Source organism: Neofelis nebulosa, chromosome 3 (assembly GCF_028018385.1).
Source record: "Neofelis nebulosa isolate mNeoNeb1 chromosome 3, mNeoNeb1.pri, whole genome shotgun sequence".
NCBI lineage: Eukaryota > Metazoa > Chordata > Mammalia > Carnivora > Felidae > Neofelis > Neofelis nebulosa.
In genome coordinates this window covers 149926340-149949076 of record NC_080784.1, presented here as the reverse complement: position 1 = coordinate 149949076, position 22737 = coordinate 149926340, and the positions used below count along the sequence as shown (strand labels likewise).

The 22737-nt window shown below is 38.3% G+C and overlaps 1 protein-coding gene across 9 annotated transcripts in view; it reads left to right on the top strand.

The window, feature by feature from the left end:
- RUFY3 (RUN and FYVE domain containing 3) overlaps nt 1-22737 on the top strand; it is an 80604-nt gene that overhangs the window by 17472 nt on the left and 40395 nt on the right. For 2 of the 9 annotated variants that reach the window (XM_058722337.1, XM_058722343.1), the window contains one exon: nt 16231-16284. The exons of the other annotated variants lie outside the window; for them this stretch is intronic. In XM_058722337.1, coding sequence (XP_058578320.1) covers nt 16231-16284 — 54 coding nt within the window. The remainder of the gene's footprint in view (nt 1-16230; nt 16285-22737) is intronic. 9 annotated transcript variants of the gene reach the window in all.

Genomic DNA, 22737 nt, shown 5'->3' with positions numbered 1-22737 from the left:
TCCATTCAGTGCTTATTTAATGAATATGGATGCTTTAAAAAGCATAATGCCTCAAAAAGGTTAAACATGATTAATAAGGTAATCTCTACCCATAGAATCTATTGGCCATTGCTTTTTATAAGTTATTTGTGGTAACTGTGATGACCCATTTGAAATTTCCACTGTCAGTACCTTTGAGACCTTTGAGGTTGCTTGACTTGTGACTTTCTCCCAGAACCTTTTCTAAATTACCACAGGTTTTTACCTTGTACCCTTAATTCTCTTAAGTCAATGCTATAAGGAAGAGAGTTAATTTAAGTCATAGCTACAAATATTTTGTTTTTTATGTAATGACCTTTTAACTAGTGTTTATTCTCCAGCTTTGAAATAATGCAGAAATGCTCACAAATGAGAAATTCTTTATCAACATCTGCCTGGTATTTAGGCATATCTGCTGAATGGAGGGCATAAGGTGAATTGCACATAGCAGATTGGGTTAGGAAAAGTGATTCCTTGCCCTTGACCTTGTGTTGCAATCTTAGCGTGACTCAGATCTCACCCTTTATGTCTGAAAAGGATTTTATTTCCCCCGTTAGGCTTAGCCTTGAGAAAGTTTTAGAGAGAATTAATACCACAGAACACAAAGCAGTCATTTTGGGTGTGTCTTTAAGGGCAATATTTAAGTAGTTTTTAAGACCCGCTGCGTCTTTTAACAATTGGTTTGTCAGTTGGACAGCTTCCTTGGCTCTAAGTCTCAGAAATGTGCACAGGGGTTGGCAGACATCAGCTGGAAATCCATAGAATGCCAGTACTGTTTAAAACAACTCCCAAAGGTTTAGGAATCTTTAGGGAAGAAAAATACGTTTTTAGAAGGCTACGAAGAAATCTTTTAGTGAATGCCTCAATTTACATATTTTGTTTTTAAAAATACTCTCATCCATCTTGAAAGTAATATAATATGAAATATTCCCTTAATTATAAAATCCAGTATATTAGTGTTTCATAAATAATTTTTAACATTTTTAATACTTTGAATTTATATTTGTTTTTTGAACAGGATTCCTATGAGTGAGCAAAAATGAGCTCATGGTTCATGTAAGCATTTATAGTGGTTCTGTATGAATCCTTCATGGAGAAATCTGTGATGGAAATCTGTACGAGGGCTGCAGCCTAAGCTCTAAGTGGCACATTCTTTGATTAAGGAAAAGAGACAAATAGGAACTTCCCAATACCTTAAAATCAGCTATAGAGGATGTGAAGGAAAATAGGGAAATACTGTCCTTGAATTTTGGAATTTTGCCTTAAAGTGGGCAAGAGAAACAATAATTTCAAGTGATTAGAAATGGATATAATAAAAGAAAGTCCAGACATCTGTGGGTTTGGGGACCTGGGAAACAAGGTGGTGCTTTTCAGAGCTTTTATTTCCTTGCTCCACTGGCTAACTCAGGATGTGTGAACAGTCATTTGGACTCAAGAAGTGTCTGCTTTAATATTAATACCAGTGATAAGTATTAGGTATAATTTAGCTATCAGCATGTAAGCAGTTATTGCCAGGCCAGTGATACTGTGAATCTCTCACCTTGTTGACAAAATGGAGCACCTGGTACCTGGACACACAGGAGGATTCACATTATACTTCCCAGCTGATTCTTGGAGGGAAAGCCTTCCAGCCACACAAATCCTGCAATGAGGCACCCTGACTCCCACAAGAGAAAATGGACAAAAAGCATCATATACCCTCTTAAGACAAGAATAAAGATTGGGCATGGCCTCAGTTAGAAGATTTGTAGTTTCCAACTTTTGTTTTCTGAAAACAGCTCATGCCTCTCACTGTGCAGCCCACAGTGCAGGCCTGGACCTAGAGTTTCCGCCTAGCTTAGCCCTAAAATACATGGGAATAGAAACACTCATGTCATCATTTCAGTGCTTGTTGGTAGTCAAGGAAGTGATCTCTCTCTCAGTACCCTTTTTTTAAAACCAGGAGGATATCTATAAATCTGTGTGAGTAGATTTCCCCTAAGACAAGAGCCCAAGACCGATTCCACAGAAGAGGAGATGGTTCAGGAAAGGCTTCATTTAATGAGTGAGACTGGCCTGGACATTGTACATAATTAGGTGATCATCAGGCAGATGCAGGGTGAAGAGGGGGGACATTTCCAGCAGTACATGGTGAGCTGGTCGAGCTGGAGAATAGCAAGTAGTTATGGGTGGTAATTATCTGATTGTAGGTGAGGAAAATTGAGATAATTAATGTAAACCCTATAAATGTTACTTATGTGTGTAATAGTTATTCATGGAGCCTTAGGTTGAACTGCAGCATGTTTTTGAATACATTACCATTTTAATGTATATTTTTGTTTTTATGTCTAATTTTTTGGAACACTCTGAACTAGTTGTTTACTAGACAGACTAAAGTAGACCATTAGTAGCTTAAATTCATGTTTTAGCATTATCCTTTCTTGGAGCTCTATAAAACAAAGTAATTGATTAAAAATACAACTTAGTTATCAAGCAATACTTGTTTTCCTATTAACCTTTTAAAGAATGGGAATCTGATGTTGAGAGATGATGTCCACAGATGATCAATTTAATACAGTAAAATGTACCATCTGGTTACAAAGACAGGTATAAGCTTTGAAATTACTTTTTTGACTTAGGAAACTTCCTTTTCAGATACAGATAATAAGAGACAGACTATGGAGGCAGTGACATATTGGACAGACACGATAGTTTTTGGGTATTGTAGAGAACTATATGTGATGGCAGACCTAATACATGCTATTATTGCATAACTCTGCAGTTGCCCTGGTGGTGTCATTTTGCTTCAGTGTTCATTAGAATAGCTGGCTTCATTAATGTATAGAGAGGTAGTTTATATGAAACATCTGTCCTTGACATACAAGGACGTGTTCTGGTCTGCCTGTTGGTCAGAAATATTTATTAGGCATTCCTTGATGCAAAGTCCAGTTCTAGGGACTAAGAAATAAATAGACACCCCTTCACATTTCCCGAAGGACAGTCTGGGTGTAGGTTATGGGTGCAGATTTGTGATCAGGTTTTTCCATTCGATAGGAACTACTCTACTGATAAGATACAGTAAGGAATATTCTACTGATAAGATATAATAAGCAAGGAAAAATCCCCTAAAGATGTAATGGAAAAGTGTTTATTATTCAGTGACTGTGGGAAGTGTCTCATGCTGAGATCACTCCATTGACATTTACTAATGTACTTTTACTCATCAATATCACTGCACCCTAGTATAACCCCACCCTGCTTGGGGTGAAATGTGTATGTTTTAATGAAAAAGGTGCCTGTCCCAATGGGCGTTTTGGCAGGGGAAGCCAAAGGGCTATTTACCAAGAAACTTCAGAGCATGAATTCACTATAATGCAGAGCTTCTAAACCTGGGACCCGTGATCCTAATTATCATTCAAAAAATTTTATATCTGTTCATTTTTTTCCTGTAGAAAAATCCTTAGTGTCCATTAGAACCCTCAAAGGAAAAACGAATAACGCTTTAAAAACTCAGCTTTTATCATACAGACCTTGGCCCTTCATTCAACATGCATTTAAGTATCCTACTTATGATTTATGCCCCACACTTATAATTTATGTCCTAGTACAGTGAAGTGAACAAGTATGGTCCTTTGGATTTTCTGGGCTTATTTGATAGGTTGGGAGGTGTAGGGTGGGGTACTTCAAGCAAGTAAAATGACAGTCATTGCAGTACAGTAGTACAGAGTGAAAAATCTTATTCCAGAAAAGATTTCCAATTGAAGTAATGTTTGAGCTAAGACCTAAAATATGTGCAGGAGTTATCTGGGCATAAACTGGAGGCAAGGGAGTCTTAAGGGGTGGGGATGGGGAGGAAGAACTACACAGACTCAAATGCCAGAACTGAAAGGTGGTTAGTATTTATTTTCAGCCCCTTTCCAAATTTCCTCTCCAGTAAGTTTTCACATGCTTTACTGGGAACAAAATGTTAGGAGTAGTGATGAAAGTAGTAGGTGTTTTTTTTTCCTTCTGGTTGTGCATAATGTTAATTTTTTAACATTAAAATCTTAAGTGTTTTAACAGTAAGTTCATTATGTATGTGCATTTACTCCTATACTTTAATAAAATAAGCATATATTATATGTGAATTTTAATAGCTCTCCTGAATAAGACTTAATAGTCATTTCTCCCAATTAATAGAAAAACAAAACTATTAATCTTAAAAAAAAAAGTTGTTGAGCTTTATTTATTTTTGAGAGAGAGAGAGAGAGACAGAACATGAGCAGGGGAGGAACAGAGAGAGAGGGAGACACAGAATCCAAAGCAGGCTCCAGGCTCTGAGCTATCAGCACAGAGCCCAATGTGGGGCTCGAACCCACGAACTGCGAGATCATGACCTGAGCCAAAGTCGGATACTGACTGAGCCATCCAGGCATCCCAGAACTATTATTCTTAATGTTGAATCCCAGTAACCTGCAGATTTGTGATCAGACTTTCTATTTTCACTTATTTATATGTGAACATTCATTTATCTTTTTGATGATGAACATGTATTTACTAAGAAAATTATAAGCATGCAATACTCAAAGGTTCTTATGTGAAATGACTTTAACTGAAGTTGATGAAAAATCAAGGCTCCAATTTTCATAAGTAAATATATGTCATTTGTATCAAACGTAGCACTTTACTAAACTATATATAAATGATCTTTCTGAATTTAACACAACACCTGTAGACACACAAGGCATCTGGCTATTATAGTTTTCTGCTATGATTAAACAAGCAAATAGTGCTATATGTGTTAGGGCGTAAAAGAAGGATATACGTGCTGTGTTCCACAACAAAGTCTTAATTTTGTCTTTTATTTTCATTTGTACAACTACCAGGAGCTAATTGTGTCACATCTAGATTCCTACACCTACTTTCAGCTTTTCTCCAAACCCATTTCTCTTCCTATACTGATTCATTCTTCATAAAATTGCCAAATGAGTCTTTATGAAAGCAAACTTTTCATTCTTGTACAAGAGCCCTGTTTCAGGCAGCCTTCTGTATTACATGTAGAGTACTCCTGAAAAAGTGGTAATGGTGTTGGAACAGGAGGAGACGTTATCATTTACTGAACACTTATTTTGTGCCAAGAACTCTTCCAAGTAATATGTATATAGTATGTCATTTAATCATTGCAGCAACGCTTTGAGCCTAGGTACGATTATTAGGCCCATTTTACTAATTGACATTTGGGAATGTAGTAAGTGATAGAGCCAGGATTCAAACTCAGGCAGCCACAGTTCAATCTTCTTGGGGCACTCCTATAGCAAAACTCAGTAAAATGTAAGTCTACCAATAGACCTGCATGTAACAAAGGGCGTCTACTCTGGTGACCTATTTCTAGCAGTTTTGTACACAGTTGATCACAGCAGTGGCCAGCGTGAGTCCAGTGAACATCAAAATGAGGCCAAAAGCATGCCAGTTGGGGCATGCTTGGTGATTGCCATTAATTGAAGTGGAGATCTTAGCTTTTATCCACTTGTTTTCATTTTCTTCTTTCCACTCGTTTTTATGAAGTGCGTGAAAATATTTACATAGTTGCAGAGATACTCCCAAACAGCGGCACACTGCTAAAACTGACCTGACTGGCAGGTCAGCACCTTTATGTGCTAAATTTGAAATGTTTCTCAGGTAGATGTACAAAATGATGTGAAAAGCTGTTTGTGGTAAGAGAAATGTTCATGATTATGGATTGAAATAGTAACTACATTGAATCCTTAGTCTTTAGCCAAGTATTTCCATGCCCTGCTTTGGGTAATTTTACTTATCTAATGCTTTTTCATACTCTTGTTCCATACTTAACCTATTTCAGCCAGGTTGTAGATTCTCACTTCGCCAGGACCCTGATTATTCTTGCTGTTACACTATCCCCTCTTGAGATTCTCCATGCTGACATCATATCAAGAAATGGAAAGGCCCCTTGACTCCCTTCATCCAGAAGGCCTTCTCTAGCATGTCCATTGCTCTTCATCTCCTGAATCATATGCCTTGAATCGTTGGGTAGTGTCTGTGCCACTTGATTGAATGCACTTGGAATCATTCTCCAGTGATTCATTTTAATCTATGTGATTCCTCATTTATGAAATTATATAGAAAGTTCTTTGGGCAAAACTTTGTTTTGTATCCTTCAGAAGGCCTCGTAGTACTAGGTACTGCTTACGGTAGCTATCCAACACACTTTGGGTGAATGCAGTAATGCCCCATAACTCCAGAAAATAATCAGTGGTGAAAGAAAAGATTATTGGAATACCTTCCCTCCATCACACACAATTTGTGGTTTTTTAGGTTTTTTAAATATTTTTTTAAGTTTATTTGAGACTGAGCATGAGCGGGAGGAGGGCAGAAAAAGAGAGGGAAACAGACTAGGAAGCAGGCTCCAGGCTCTGAGCTGCCAGCACAGAGCCTGACGTGGGGCTTTGAACTCACGAGCTGTGAGATCGTGACCTGAAACCAAGTCAGACACTCAACCAGCTGAGCCACCCGGGTGCCCCTTGAGTTTTTTTAATTTAATTCTTTTAGTCATTTATCTCCTATTCCAGATTCACTGTATCTTACTTAGAAAGTTGAAGTTTTGTATAATGTAATAGTTTCTTATTGTTGTTTTCTACTAAATCCAAGAATACTATTCAGTGCTGATGAAAGCAGGGGAAGCATTGGGCACAGGCTCTGCTGGTAGGCGTGCACATGGGTGCAGCTTTGTTGGGGTTCCCTTAATCCCTGTGAATCAAGAACCTCGACAAGTTAAATCCCAGTGATTATAGCAAACATCTGTCTTAAAGAAATAATCAGAAATAACAGGCAAGTCCCCGTTTTAATGATTTATAGTAGCAGGACCTTTAAAAGCAACCCGAGTCGCCGAATAGGAAAGTGGTTCAGTAAATTGCAGAACATCTATACAACAAGCCCTAAAAGATGATTGTGGAGGAATATTTAATGGCATAGGGAATTGTTTAGAATATAATTTTTAAAGTTGATTTTACTTATTTATTTTGAAAGAGAATGAGAGAGCGGGAGAGGAGCAGAGAGAGGGAGAGAATCCCAAGCAGGATCCACGCTGTCAGCACAGAGCCCGATGTGGAGATCGAACTCACACTGGGAGACCAAAGCCTAAGCCAAAATCAAGAGTTGGACACTTAACTAACTGAGCCACCCAGGCGCCCCTAGAATATAATTTTTAAAAGCTGTTTCCCAAACTACATACACTGTGGTCACAATTTGTGTTAAATGCAAGGGTACATATCCACCACAAGTAAAACAAAATGTACCAAATATGTAAAAAGTAATTACCTCTGGACAGTGGAACGACAGGTGACTTTTATGACATTATTTAAGCTTCTTCATGTCTTCCAAATACTCTACAAGAGGGTATATTAGTATAATCAGGAAAAAAAAATGCTCTTTTTTAAAGCAAAAGGCTATATCAGTATAGGTGTGCGATCATCCGCCTGACTCGTATTTAATAAGTACTTTCCTTAACAGTTTCACATCCATTGTCAGAATTTTTTTTTTTATATTTCTAGTAGACATTTTGAGTTTTTCTGAGTCCTAGGCCTGTATTTGTGTACTGGCATGCTTTGTTTTCAGAGCTGTCTAAAAGCTGCCTGCAGTACACCAGGTGACCCACAAGGTCTGGACTTAGATGCATTCGGTACAGCATTTGATTTATTCCTTTCAGAAGTGTCCAGAAAATAAAGCCTGAATTGTTAGGATTCAAACGGAATCCTGTTACTGTTCTTGGCTTTCAACATGGCACACCTCCCTTTATAATCTGCCCTCAGTGAGATTACAGGAACATTTGTTGCCACCAGCCCTGATAGCCTCAGATTTGTATTGTCAGGTTCTCCAAGTTGTGATTACGTGTGCAGAAGGCAGTCTTTGTGAACTTTTTGAAGTGTGGACGTGGTAGCTTGTAATACCGTCTTGGAAGCCTATTGGGCAAAGTTCTTTGGACAAAGTTCATCCCTTTCTTGTTGCTCTGCTGTGGAAGAGCTTGGCTAGTCACCCTTTCAAGGTAAGTTGTACCCAAGTTTTGTAAAATCCTTCCTGGGAGAGAAATATCAGCAGAGTTTTGTGCTGCCTCTGAGCTGACTGTAATGTGCTCTTCCTGAAGTCAGCACTCTCCTTCCCATTCCAGTTCCTTCCCAACTCCTTCAAATGCCTGCACTGGTGTCCACGTTAGTGCACTGTCGTAATCACAGTGCCTTACTGTCTTTGCTCTATTGGTGAGCCTTTCTGGACCTTTCTGAGAACAGAGCTTTTTCTTTAATCTTTAATTTGTGTCTTTCTTAATGGAGTTTATAGTGACTCTTCCTTGGGTTATCAGCTTCCAGTACAGAAGGTCATTCCTCCTAAACTTCTCTTTGACATATTTATCATTTTCCAGAGGTAAATGCTGTACCCGATTAGATAACTACTCAGTGATAGAGCTCAGATTGGAATTCAAGTCGTTGGATTCCCAGACCTGGGTACTTGTAACACGTGGCTGGAAAGGGCAAGTGCTATCATCTGAGAGCACCCACAGTATTCTCCGCTTTTCAGCTGTGGTTCTGTTTTTTGAGTTTTGTCAGTACCTCCTTTTTGTGGGGAAATAGAAAGCATAATGGGGCGCAGTTTTCCACTGTGGTTCCTCCAACCCCCACCAATTCACTCTGATTGCTGTGAAGTGTTTTTGAGTCCAGGGGAGTAAACACAAAAAACTGTTCCTTGCAATTTTTCATAGTTGAACTTTGCCAGAGAACAGATAGAAAGATTTGATGAGCTTAGAAGCACATGTATAGAGGGACAGAGAAATAGACTTGTTGACAAATGGCCCCTAAGGAATTATTTATTTTTTGTTATAATTAAATATTCTCAAAATAAAATGTATATGTGTCAGTCTGCTGGAAATAATGTTTTTTTTAGAAAATATTTATTATGTATATAAGTATTTTATGAAAGCAACTTTATTTTTCTAGTTATAGAAATGATATATTCATATTGTAAGAGTTACAGAATACAGAAGAGTGTAAATAAAACACAAGCTAGTAGAATTCACCTAAAGTTCTAGCACCTATTTTTTTAAAATTTTTTTAATGTTTATTTATTTTTTGAGAGAGAGAGAGAGAGAGAGAGCGCATGAGAGGGAGACACAGAATCTGAAGCAGACTCCAGGCTCTGAGCTGTCAGCACAGAGCCCAATATGGAGCTCGAACCCACAAACCACGAGATCATGATCTTAGCAGAAGTCAGATGTTTAACCGACTGAGCCACCCTGGTGCCCCATTTCTAGCACCTATTGATAACCACTAATAAGATTTAGTAATCAGATTCTCTTTTTTATTAATATATACACACAGTTCACTTACAAGCTCACACAGTTTTTATACATGCAAAATCGTACCATTCCTGTGTTGTGTGACCTGCCTTTTTTCTCTGCGGTGTCTTTCCACCACAGTAAATAGAAATCTGCATCACCTCACTTAATGTCTTCAGTTTTTTGGATATGCCATAATTTCTTTGACTTCCTTATTACAGACGTTTAGATTGTTTCTAAATTTGGCCACCACTTTCATTTGGGGTATTTTTACCCAAATTATGTTTACAATTTGAACAGTTTACCAATTTTCATCTTTAGAAGTGGAGTTTCTGGGTCAAATAGTAATATATTTTAATTTTTTATACACATTTCCAAGCTGCCATAAACATTTAAAAAAATTTTAATAGCATGGTATCGTGAACTTTCGTATTAGCTACCTCTTTTTGTCTTTCGCTACTGCAGTTGGTTGTGGTTTCTCACAGTACTAAAATCTGAACTTTCCAAATGAAACAGTTGTGGTTTTTAGAACAGTTGATTCAGCAGCTGTAAACTCCATGATTATGTTTTATCTGTTTTTGTTTTTTTCTTTAAGCCAGTGACAATATCTTAGGTAGAATAGAATGAGTTTTACTGTTAAATGTACAATGAGAAATTTTCTGATTGCTGGAGTTTGTCTTCTGGGATGAAAAGGCTGCTGAGATTTCTCTTTCTCCTAGAGCTGTAAAATTCAGGGTGTACTACATTTCATCTGAGAATCCCACAATGTCTAGGCCTGTGGGCAGCAAGCTTCCCCGTTGAGGTATCAGACGCCTCATGATTATTTCTTCCATTGCAGCCATTCAGGTAGGTGGCAAAGGCTCTACTAATTTGGGGAGGCTCCCTTTCCCTCATCCTCTCACTCTCCATCAGGCCGTGTCCTCCTTAGCCTTCCAGTATCACGTAGCTGCTCACCTGATTTAGGAATCCATTTTATCTTCTCTTATCTCTCTAATACCAATCTCTGTTTACCTCATGTCGCAGTTACTTAGTTCTGAAGGGAAGTGCCTGTGATATTTCATACTTGTGACTTCTGTACAAACTCACTGTACTGTCTGCCTTAGTAAAAGCCTTTGTTCAACATAAAGCCTAAGTATTAAATGGCCCAAGTGTTGATAACTGTATTAGGAAAACCTATAGTTCTCTTGTGTCTTTCTCCTTTCACTCAGGATGCCTCACTTCTAACACTTCTGGTCACCAAATGTATGTGTGTGGGGCAGGTGGTCCAACACCAATCTGTGACACCAGCTGGGTATACAGTTTAACTCAATTCTGACTCTGCCTACCTGGAGGTAATGTCAGATCCCACAGGTTAAGAGCTCAGCCCCACAGAACTGCCCCTCACTCTAGATACTAATCACAAGTAGTAGATCCCCAGGTTACCCACAACTTTTGTCCAACTTGGCTACAAATCAGACATCCCCATGACCGCTTTCCCCTTAGATTCAGTTATTTGCTAGAACAGTTCACGGAACTCAGGGAAACACTTAAGTTTGCCAGTTTATTAAAGGTTATGAAAAAAGGATACAGATGAAGAGGAGATACATAGGGTGAGGTCTGGAAGGGTCCCAAATGCAGGAGCTTCTTCCTGGTGGATTTGGGGTGTGCACCCCCCTGGAAAGCTTTCAAACCTCATACTACTAGGATTTTGTGGAGGCTTCCTCCGTAGGCATGATCAATAAACTCCATTTCCAGCCCCTTTCCCCTCTCTAAAGAGGTGAGTGGTGGGGCTGAAAATTCCAAACTTAGAAGCATGGCTTGGTCTTTTTGGGGACCAGCCCCCATCCAGGAGCCCACCTGGAGTCACCTCATTAGAACAAAAGATGCTTGTAGGGCTCTTATCACTTAGGAATTTACAGGGGTTTCGGGAGCCCTGTGCCAGGGACTGGGGAAGAAGACCAAATAGATATTTATTATAAATCACAAGATCACAATCGCTTAATATTACTTTTTTTCCAAGACCATTTGTGTTTTTTTGCTGATATTTTTGTTTTTAACTCTACTGTGGGGAAGAGACAGATCTTGGTCTAAACTATTGGTTTATTAGAACAGAACCTCTTCGTACTTTTTAAAATTAGTTTGGCAGTTCCTTTACTAATTTTTATATTACTAAAGCTAATTATGTTACTAGTTAGTTTAAGAGTATCTCAGCTGTTAAACTTGTCATTTGGTCTGCTTGTATTGGCTTATTTTTACCCTGTTTAATATTTAGTTTTTTGTTGTTGTTTTTTTTTTTTTATTTAACCCCACTTCCCCCTATTTTCTTTTTTAATTGTGGCAAATATACTTAGTGGAATCCAGCTTGTTAGTTTCTTGTAAAGGTAAAGTTCACATTGAATCTAAGGCGTGCTAAGTACTTTAAATGAGTTAGCTTTCATTTTCATAACAGTCCATTGAAGAGTGCTTTATGATCAGTAGTTGGGGCTTTAAGAAGGCTTTCCCCCAAGAAACTAATAAGCTTTTTAAAAATAACACTCTAAATCAGAGTCACCTAGCATCAAGGAGACAATGTAACTTGGTTACATATTTCTCTAAACTTGGCTGTAACTTCGTTTTCCATAGTTATAAGACTCCTGGAAAAAGAATCTATCAAGAAGAGAGATCTCACAGCCCTGGATACATAAACAATGGTGAGGCACTTTGAGCACATTCAAGCATTTCTCAGGAGAGAAGGAGCTTCAGCTGCTTCCCTCATCAGAGAAAAAAGATGGAACTACACAGGGCCCAAGGCTTTGTGAGAGCAGTGGTCCTACCCCAAATATGTATCAGTACCAAAGCCAAGGTCTCTCCTACCAGGCCACACAGCCACTGCCATTGAGTCACCATGTTCTGTAAGAGCAAATATTTTACGGTACTTGCTCATTAGTTATTTATAGTGCCATATATATTAGTTTGCTGACTTACTCATTCTTAGACTTGAAACAGAATGATAGCCAAGAAAATAGTTCATTAAACCTCAGATCAGCTATGCTTCCTTAATTCGGGGCCCTCGTACACTTCCAGCCTTGTCTCTTATTTCTTGACTTTAGAAAATGTCTTTGTTCACATGCTTCTCCTGAATCTGTTAGGTGCACCATTTTTAACCATGTAATCCAAGCATTTAGAGTGGTGTGGTGGTCCTGATGTTTCATTACCAGACTTAGGGCACCACACACAGTGACAGTCCACTTGGCATTTCTAAGCTATGCACTCATAAGGAATCAGTGTTCTGAGTGAGAATGAGGCTGTCTGTTTAGCCAGAGTAACCTTGGAAGCTCCCTTTACTATTTACTTTAACATTTACGGTGTACATTTGACATAGTTCTGACTGGTACAACTCTGAATTATGCATTATCTATAGCAAGATTTTAATTCAGGACTATCTTCTGTAGCAACTAGCAAACCTTTAGGTTACCGCTCTCTGAAACTTGTGAATATGTATTATTATGACACAAATTAAAGTTACCATAGATTTTTAGATCAGGCAAAAACATGCTGAGAGTAACAAAGTATAATCCCTAGAAAAATGAAACGTTCTGGCGAAAAGACCAGAGTTATCCATGCTAGTACTTTCTTTGATTCATGTATTAGACACTTTCATTGTTGTTTTGACAATTTGAACATATTCCAGATAGCATAATTTTTAAAATATTTTGTAAATCCTTCTTTGAGGAATGTAAAAGAACAGCACAGTATCCATTCTTTATTGCAATGAAATCCTGAGCGTGCCGAGGTAAGGGGAGAACAACTTTAGAAGGAGAAAACACGCCTTTTATCTTTCAGGGGAGGAGGGCTCTTTTAAATTGATTCCATCACCCTGATACTCAGAACTTTTTTGTTTTAAAAACAAAACAGAAAATATGTCTGGTCAGAGTAGACTGGGAAACTTGTAGATGGGACACGGAAGGGGAAAGTCAGAGAGGTCCCTTGTACTCACCAACCATTCCTACCTAGAAATTCACTTTCCAGAGCTCTTCTGTGCACGAATCTCAGAGGATCTTTATATTTCATTTCTATAATTAGGTACTTTTATTTTATTAGGTGACAAATATAGTTTCTAGGTGAAGAAAATGAAGGATAAATGGTAACATTCACCTTGCTGACTTTCACAAGGTCAGCATAGCAAGTCTGTAAACTAATGTGATGGTTAAGAGTACATTCTTATTGGGGCGCCTGGGTGGTTCGGTCGGTAGGCGTCGACTCCAGCTCCGGTCATGATCTGGCAGTTCGTGAGTTTAAGCCCTGCATCGGGCTCCGTGCTGACAGCTCACAGCCTGGAGCCTGCTTCAGATTCTGTCTCTCCCTCGCTCTCTGCCCCTCCCCTGTTCACACTCTGTCTCTCTCTCTCAAAAATAAACAAACATGGGGCGCCTGGGTGGCGCAGTCGGTTAAGCGTCCGACTTCAGCCAGGTCACGATCTCGCGGTCCGTGAGTTCGAGCCCCGCGTCAGGCTCTGGGCTGATGGCTCGGAGCCTGGAGCCTGTTTCCGATTCCGTGTCTCCCTCTCTCTCTGCCCCTCCCCCGTTCATGCTCTGTCTCTCTCTGTCCAAAAATAAATAAAAAACGTTGAAAAAAAAATTAAAAAAAAAATAAAATAAACAAACATTAAAAAAAAGTTTTTTTAAGAAGTACATTCTTATAAACCTATAATCCTACGTAATATAAATCTGTAGCATATTGTCAGGATATTGAAAGTGATATATGGAAATATATCTATATGTAATGTATTTTAGCACTAATTTACTATAAAATAATAGTAACTAGCACTTATATTATGCTTTTTCTATATGAAACACTAAGTGCTTTGCACATACATATACACAATTGCAGAATCCAAAAACGCTCTGAAAAACAAGAGCATTTTTCATAAATTCGCCTGAATTCATTTGGTGCTAAGACATGACCTGAATTTATTTGAGGTTATTTATAGTCTTTATTTATCCTATTTAATTTGAACATTCATTTATTTCCTGCAGAAATATTAATGTGCTTGATTGTGAAGTGCTGCCCCGGAGCCTGCTAGTTCTGCATGGTTTTGTGGGGGGTCTTGGGCCTCAGTATTTACCATTTTGCCTTTCTAAAATTAAAAAAATAATCTGAATTTCAAAATATATTTGGCTGGAAAATATTAACATGAAGGACTTGGCGTGTGTTACTCGTTTGCTCCTCACAACAGTGTTGTCAGATAGGTACTGTTCTTGTCCCTGTTTTCCAGAATGAGGAAACTGAGGAAAGAGACTTGAAGTACAGGGACAAGGTCATAGGGCGAGTAGGGGTGGAGCTGGGATGCCAGCCCCAGTGATCCTGAATCTGCTCTCAGAACTGTGCTCTCCTGCCTCCCTTTGTAAGGTGACTTCCTTGGGATGTTGATGCCAGTTAGGGATTTAATCCTATTTGCCTGTGCCCTACATCTGCGCTTGGTTTTCTAATTATTAATTTCTAGACTTTTTAATCGGGAGACAGTACAAGTGTAAAAGGTTATAGATACTTGCATTCTTCTTACATTGCCTGTCCCCATGTCTGGCCTAACCAACAATCTATCTATATATAGTTTTCAAAAATTGCTACTTTAATCACATATCAACATATTATCATAATCACAACATCACAATATCAACATAATCACATATTACATCCTCATCCGCTTCCCTGTTTTCTGAATTTAAACTGAAATTTTTTACATACTTGTATGTTTTTTGCACATCTTTTTAGGATAAGTGATCATATATTTATTTATTTAACTAGAATGTGCCCTTACAGCCCACTTGAATAACCACTATACCACAGCAGAGCTAGAAATTAACCAGTTGAATTGAAGAATTACAGTGATGATATAATAAACTAGTGAAAAAGCAGGACAAATGATAAATTCCTTTCCTAAATGGTGATTCCCACTTGTTGCTTCAGATCCTGTGCTGGTTTCTGTGATACATTTTTCAAGACGGAAGGCTTATCGTGCCCATTTTCATTTTTGTTATGCTTCATCCTCTGAGAATGTCCCTTTATTTGCTGCATATTTACACACACAAAATTCACCTGATTTTGTGAGTTTGAATATGAATATTGCAGGTGTGTACAATATAATAGCTTCAGAATTACTGAGCGATGAAGCTGGTGTACTTTTTGAAAAATTTCTATAGGTTCTCTTATTTCCAAAGTCATCTTACAGCTTTAAGACACAGAAGTACCTATTATATTTGTAATCTTCGCATTCTTTCCTGTCCTTCTCCCTCACATGGAATATTCTGTATACAGGAATATTGAATTTATAGAAAAAGGAGAGAGTACTATACTTTTAACTGAAGGCACATCTGTATTGAATTATAAATGATTTATTTTGTCTGTCTTCAAAGCAGCATCTTTTCCTTTATTTTTGGTTTGGGAAAGAACTGTATGGGTGGAGGGTTTTGAGAGAGGTATTTGGACTTTTCTTTGGTTATTTTAAGAAAAGTCACTAGTTTGTATCATATTTGGCCTGATTCTAAAAAGCATTCCACATATTTTCCAGCTCCACTGAAGTGGTCAAAACAAACGTTGAATGAGGCCAATGTTGTGTGCGCTTAAAATACAAAGAGCCTAATCTTGCTTTTCAGTGGAAAAAAATCTGTTATTTTTTATGGGATATGAATCCTTGTTTCCTTTTGTTAGAAACTTTGAAATGATTTTAGCTTTGAAACAAATTTAATAGTCGTAGTCGATGTCTCTGCTTAGAGTTCTACCCCTTCTCAGGAGTATTTCCAGCCGTTTTCACTGTTAATCTCTGGGTTAAGCTGAAAGAATTCTAGGAAATCTCCCTTTCAGTTATCCTTTTGAAACCTTGTTTTTAATAGCACTTTTCTTTCTTGGCTTGCATGACATTTTATCTTTCTTTTCCTTTCTTTTTGCCGTTTGCAAAGACTCTTGGGAGGATTTGACAGATTTGGTGGAGCAAATGCGTGATGATACAGAAGGTGCGTGCCACACCAACATCTTTCAGCTTTTTTTCCTTTCTTTTCTTTCTTTCTTTCTTTCTTTTTTATTTTTTTATTAATCTCTAACCACCTTTTGATTGTTTTCCATAAGCGAGACTGTCAGCTTTAGGTTTTATTTCCCATGGCAATAATTGGAGTAATAATAAAAATATTTGCTACATTTTCCATACAGGTACTTCATTTGTACAGGATTAGGGTTTTCAGAGTCTTGCACTTAAAATCTTTATCCTTGTGGTTCCAAGTAAAGCATATATGTTTATGCTGTTCCTTTAGGATATTTGTTAAATATCCTAATAATAAATGTTTTAAGGGGACTTTATTTCAAAATTATATCAAATTTTTCTAGGCTGTTTTTTCATTTGTTGGGAAGATGTAAACACATGTTTTTATCATTTTTGAAAAAATATATTTCTGTGAATTCCACAGTGGCCAAAAACAAACCAATCCCAGGAATCTGAAGTATCCAGTCTGGAATGTTGTTCTGATTTGTAGATTTCCATAACATGAAGCGCTTTCATCTTGGTCCCATATTAGCATTACTTTCCAGTGGAATTACTTTCAAAAGTAGCACATATGCTCCAATATATGAAGTTTCCCTAAACCAATCGTTTCTTCTGAAATCAGCACCAAACTTTAGGGAGCTCAAGGTAATTTATACATTTTATAATAAAAATAGAAAAATTGAAGTTTGGCTCCACTGCACTCTGTCATTTACATTCTCCCACTTTGCCTGGGCACTAAACGTCCCCCAGCTTCAGCACACACTCTCCTAGCACACACAGGAGACTGGCCCTGCGCGCAGACTGGCCTTTTCATTGCCTGTGCCTGAGTGCCTTGAGTGCCCTGAGTGCCCTCAGCCTCCTCTCCTGCCTTGTACCTGCAGCATTCCACCCGGAGCACTTACTCCCCTTCTCCCTTACCTGCCCTGCGCCCCGCTGTGCTTGGGGCACCGCCCTCTAGCCTAGATGCGTGCTCCAGGAAGGAAGTGCTCCTTAACAGCTGTGGCCCACGTTCATTTCTCCATTCACTCAAGTTCTTCAGAACTTGGAGCTTAAGGCTTTTTACTTGTTCTCTCCTTTTTGTGTTTATCGTCCTAGTTCAAGTGTAATATCCTTGAACAGAGGTTGTCTTAAACTTCTTGGTGTCCATGTGAGATCTGGGGTGGTACTGTGCTCAGTCCATTTGGTCACACCAGACAAGACTAAGGCATTCTGTCTCTACTGATGCCCAGTAGTTTCTTCTTCACTTTACTTTGAATGAGTAAATTATTATGAGTTTCACCTCATTTCCCACAGTCAAGCTATGCCTTTATTCCATCTTTTAATATAACCAGTTACATATAATTCGATGAAAAAGCAAATCAGTATTATCTAGTTGATTGACAGTTCATAGACAACGAAAAACAAAGAGGAGGGTGTTGATTCATTCAGTGAGTAGCGTTTACTATTATGTTAGTTGCTATTACTATTATTTACCAGGCACCACACAGGTATAAGGTTTCGATTCCTTTAATAGACTAGGTACTAAAAAAAAATGCTGCATAAAAGCCAAAAAATCTATGTCCTTCTTGAAGACTTCTTCCCTAGGAGTCAACCTGACAAAATTCCATTTCTTTAATACAATGTACTACTGAAAGAATCAAGCCTACTGTGAGAGTCAGCCTCCTCTTTTTCATCTTGTTTTTGCGGGAATTTTTGTGAATGATTGCCACAGGTGAAATCAGAAAGGGAAATGAGGTGAATTGTAACAGTATAGCACATAAAAAGCCCAGAAGATGTGAACTGTCTCAATACTTTGATGATAGTAGTAAATTACCAGTCATGTAGTGTATGGTAATGTTGGTCAAGAACGTATTTACAGAAGAGTCTATCTGGAATGGAGTTTAAAAAAAAAAAAAAATGACAATCAGAATGGTGGAAGGGAAGGGGCTTTACTCATTAACTTTTTTGAGTCATTCATCCCTGTCTTTTTTATTATCATTTTCTACTTCTCTTGCCTCATTTCAGTTATGTAAAATGCTAGAGTTTTACTATGTTAATACATAACAAGAGTTTTTATAAAAGTGCTTGTTACAAGAATAAACATGAGTTAAAGAGTATTACCCACATGTAACAGAGTTAGCAACTCAGAGCCTGGGGTGGGTTCTGGTTTTAGATCTGAGAAAGCTGAGATGTATGTAGACTCAGATCTTTTCAGGAGACCTTTACCGCTGAACTGTTTCAATTCTGTCTCTTATCTGTTATTATGGATGTGTCATAACAGTTGACTTTTTAATAGATGAAGTGTTAACACTGGCCTCCAGCCTCCTGAAAATTTGCTTTTTAACATAACAAACTCTAGGAGGTTGCAGATTAGAACTATTAGCTTTTGGGTTTTGTTTTGTTTTAAATTTTGTCAAGATTGAAGTTTCTTCTGGCAAACTGATTTCTTACAGTGATGGTTGTTGGTTTTACATTCAGTGTGTCTGTCACTCCTGTCTTAACAGAATTTGAAATGTCTTCTGAGGATGAAAATGTATCTTGCTTACAACACTGATCAATCATCTGGCATCCCATCTCATTATATACTATTAATTTGTGTCTAAAAGTTTGGAAACTCACAAAAAATTATGAAGATTAAATGAAATAATAAAAGCGGATAATTTACTATCTTTAGTTCTCAAATATTAAATTCCTTTCTGTACTCATTACCAGCCTCTTAAATGGATTCAGCGAATTTGCAGTTGTCCATGTTATTGCCCATCTTTCTGAGCATTGAAATAGTTGGGATGTTACTTGAATTAGGGAAATGATACACCTTTGTGACATACTATTTGATCAAGATTGCTTACTGGTTCCTTGACATTTTCTTTTGGGTTAAGATTTAATGTCCGCCATCGTGAAAAATGGAAGGAACATATCTAAGAGATATTCTTAGCATGTAACACTGTGTCACATAGTCATTGAGTAAAGGTTTATTTTAAATAAAATTGTTGCACTTATATTTATGGAAAACCATAATAATTTTAATCACTAACAATGTTTTATTCTTAGCATGCCCCAAGCATTTCTAAATATTTAACACATACTAATTTGTTTAGTCTTCAAAACCCTAGTATTGTTTTATGGATGAGGAAAGTGAGGCCTACCCCATGAAGAAAATTGCCAGGTGGAATACTGCTCAGCAATAAAAAGGAACAAGCTATTGATACACCCAACAACTTGGATGAATATAAGGAATTATGCTGAGTGGGGAAAAAAACGCCAATTTAAAAAGTTACATACTGTGTGATTACGTTTATATAATATTCTTGAAATGACAAAAGTATAGAAATGGAAAATAGTAGTTGCCAAGGGTTAGGAGAGGGTAGGGGGCTGGAGGAAAGTGAGTTTGGCTTTAAAAGGGCAAGATGAGGGATCCTTGTGTTGATGGCAACGTTGTGTGTCTTAACTGTAATTCAATATGAGTATTCTGGTTATGATAATGTACTCTAGTTTTTGCAAAGTGTTACATTTGGGGGAACTAGGTTAAGGGTACACACAACAACTACAATTTTTAGAACTGCATTTGAATCAACAATTATCTCAAAAAAAAAGTGCAGAGAAAAAAGAGATAAACTTTCCCAGAATCGCACAGGGTAGAATTCAAGTAGAGTTCAAACTCCCACAGGCTCACTCCAAAGCTTGTGCCCTTGACCACTACACCAGAGTTCAAACCTATTTGACTTAAAACCCACTGTAAAAATATGTTTTCATCAAAACTCAGTACATACATCATTTATTTGTATGTACCTAGAACATGACCTCTAGAACATGTATCAATACATGGTGAGACATAGTAAATCTATGGTGAGACATAGTAAATCAATTTTATACTCCACTAAGGAGTGTGACCTTTAGTTTGAAAATTGCTGTAGGTACTAAGCTAAGAAAGAGAGCTCTTCCTGAAATGGCTCTATTTTAGATTCTGTTTCCTGCATACAATTATTGTCATCCTCCAAAGGCTGGGCAACTAACCCTTCATCCTTCTGTTTCTGTATAAACCATCTCCTCTGGTGAAAGCATCTAATAATTGCCACTATTATCCCTATGCTAATGATTATCCAACCTCAAACTTTAATTTGTATTTACAGCTCTGTGATGAAAAAATATGTTGAGAATACTTCCACATAAATGTCCTTTACCATATCTGAAACCAACCTGATTTTACCCCTTACCCCCAAATAGTTACTCAGTTTTTTCATTTTCATTTCCAGTCTCACGGGGCAAAAACTTTGGCTGTTCGTGACTGTTCTGTTTCCTTAACTGGTACAGTCCTTCATGGCAGGCAGTTTTGGTCCTCTTCCCCCCGCCCAAATTCACTGTGCATTATCCTCTCAGACTCATCATCTTCAAAGTTTTGATTACACCACCTCTCTGCTCAAAACCTAGAATGGTTCTCATTACCTGTTTCATTACCTGTCTGCTTTTAGAGACCTCTGTCACCTGACTGCCTTTCCTGTGCTTGCCAGCTCTCCCCATGCCATTCCGATTCTCTTTACCTCATTTCACACACCCATTCCCACCTTTTAGAATGCATTCTTCCGTGTTTTCTGTGATTTCACGTTGAGGGTCTTCCTCAAATCCTACAGTATTTGGTGGTGTCTCATTTGGAACACAGGTGTACAGTATTCCCGGCATTAACCTAAAGATCGAGATTATTCCAGGTTTTTGGTCAGGTCTGGAGTTTACCCTACTTACAAGCTGAAAAATTAGCCTGATTCTGTTCTTAGATACTGGCAAAAGATACAAGACTCCTAGTGGGAGACAAAGGACTTTATTACTCATAACTCTGCAAACAGCCTGAACATCAGCATACTGGTGTCTTGCACAAGAGTCCCACCTAGTAGACACCATAAGGCTCAGCAAGATGCTCTGCATGTGGTGGGTGGGTGTTGCAACTGAGGAACACTGACTTTGGAGAACCCATTGCTTTTATAGGAAGCAGTAAGAAAGCCTCACCTCTCATGACTATCAGCTGCATAAACAGCCCTGACAGATGACCCAGATAAAAGAGTGGTCAAGGTCTTGTTGCAGTCTTGATACAACCCAGTAAAGATGTGTAATGGCACAAGAGGGCCAAGGAGGATTGTCTCTCCCAACATTTTACAGGTAAAATATAAAGAAATGAGAAATTTCCCCAGTGTCAGGGAATGTGAGAAATGGAGATCTAACTCTTGTAGATCAGAGCTCTAGCTGTCCTAAGTCACAGTGGTGCCCTCAACATTTAAACTATTTCTATGGAATAAGCTAAGCAAAGCAAGGAACTTTTGGGTTTGTACTTATCTCCTAAATTTCTTATGTTGCCTCAAAACACAGACGACTGACTGTTGTCCTAACTTATAAATGTTCCCGGAAATTTTCTAGGTATTCTTCTGTGGTGTTGAGTTTGGGAAGCTCCCAAAACAAAAATCGATTATATTATGATATGGGAGCCTAATGAAGAAGAAACCAGTGCATTTTCATAGGAAACTCTTGGAAAAGAGTGTATGTAAATGGACATCTTTTAAACATTAAAGATAGTGGATGCCTAAAAGAAAAACACTTTTCCTTTACTGCTCACACTACTTCTGACACCAATTATGCGGGGGATTTTCCCACACCAACCAATTCGCTAGCATCAGTTCAATTCTGACACCATCTACCTGGAGTTAGTGCAGACTCCACGGGTTAGGAGGTTACTCCTACAAGGTGCCCCCTCATTTCAGATGCTAATTGCTAGGCCAGGTTATCACCTCTGCTTCTGACCAACTAGGTCTAAATCAGAGGTTCTTGTGACCCTCTCATAAAGTTTGATAATTTGCCAGAATGGCTCAGGCCTCAGGAAGAGAGTTTACTTGCTAGATTATGGTGTATTACAAAAGAATACAACTCAGGAACAGCCAGGTGGAAGAGGTGCATAGGGCTAAGTGTGTGGGAAGGAGCGCAGAGGTTCCATACTCTCTCTGGGTGCTTCACCCTCCTAGCACCTCAGTGTGTCCACCAACCCAGTGGCTGTCTCATCCCTTTTGGTTAGGATTTTTATGCAAGTTTCATTATATAGGCCTGATTGATTAAATTATTGGTCATTGATGACTGAACTCAATCTTCAGCCCCTCTCCCCTCCCTGGAGTTGGGGGGTGGGGTACAGCTGAAACTTCCAACCCTTTAATCACATGGCTGTTGCTCCTGGGTAACCAGCCCCCATCCTTAGGGACTTTCCAAAAATGCTTCTTTTATCCTTAACTCTGGAGCTATTTCAGGAGCCAGGGACAAAAACCACATATAACAAAAGATGTTTCTATGGCTCTTATCACTTAGGAAATTTTAAGGGTTTTAGGAGCTCTTTGTTCAGGATATACATATAAAGTTCACAATGCCTTATCAAGAATGAGTGATAGTATATAAAAGAATGGTTTGGAAACATTAAATCACC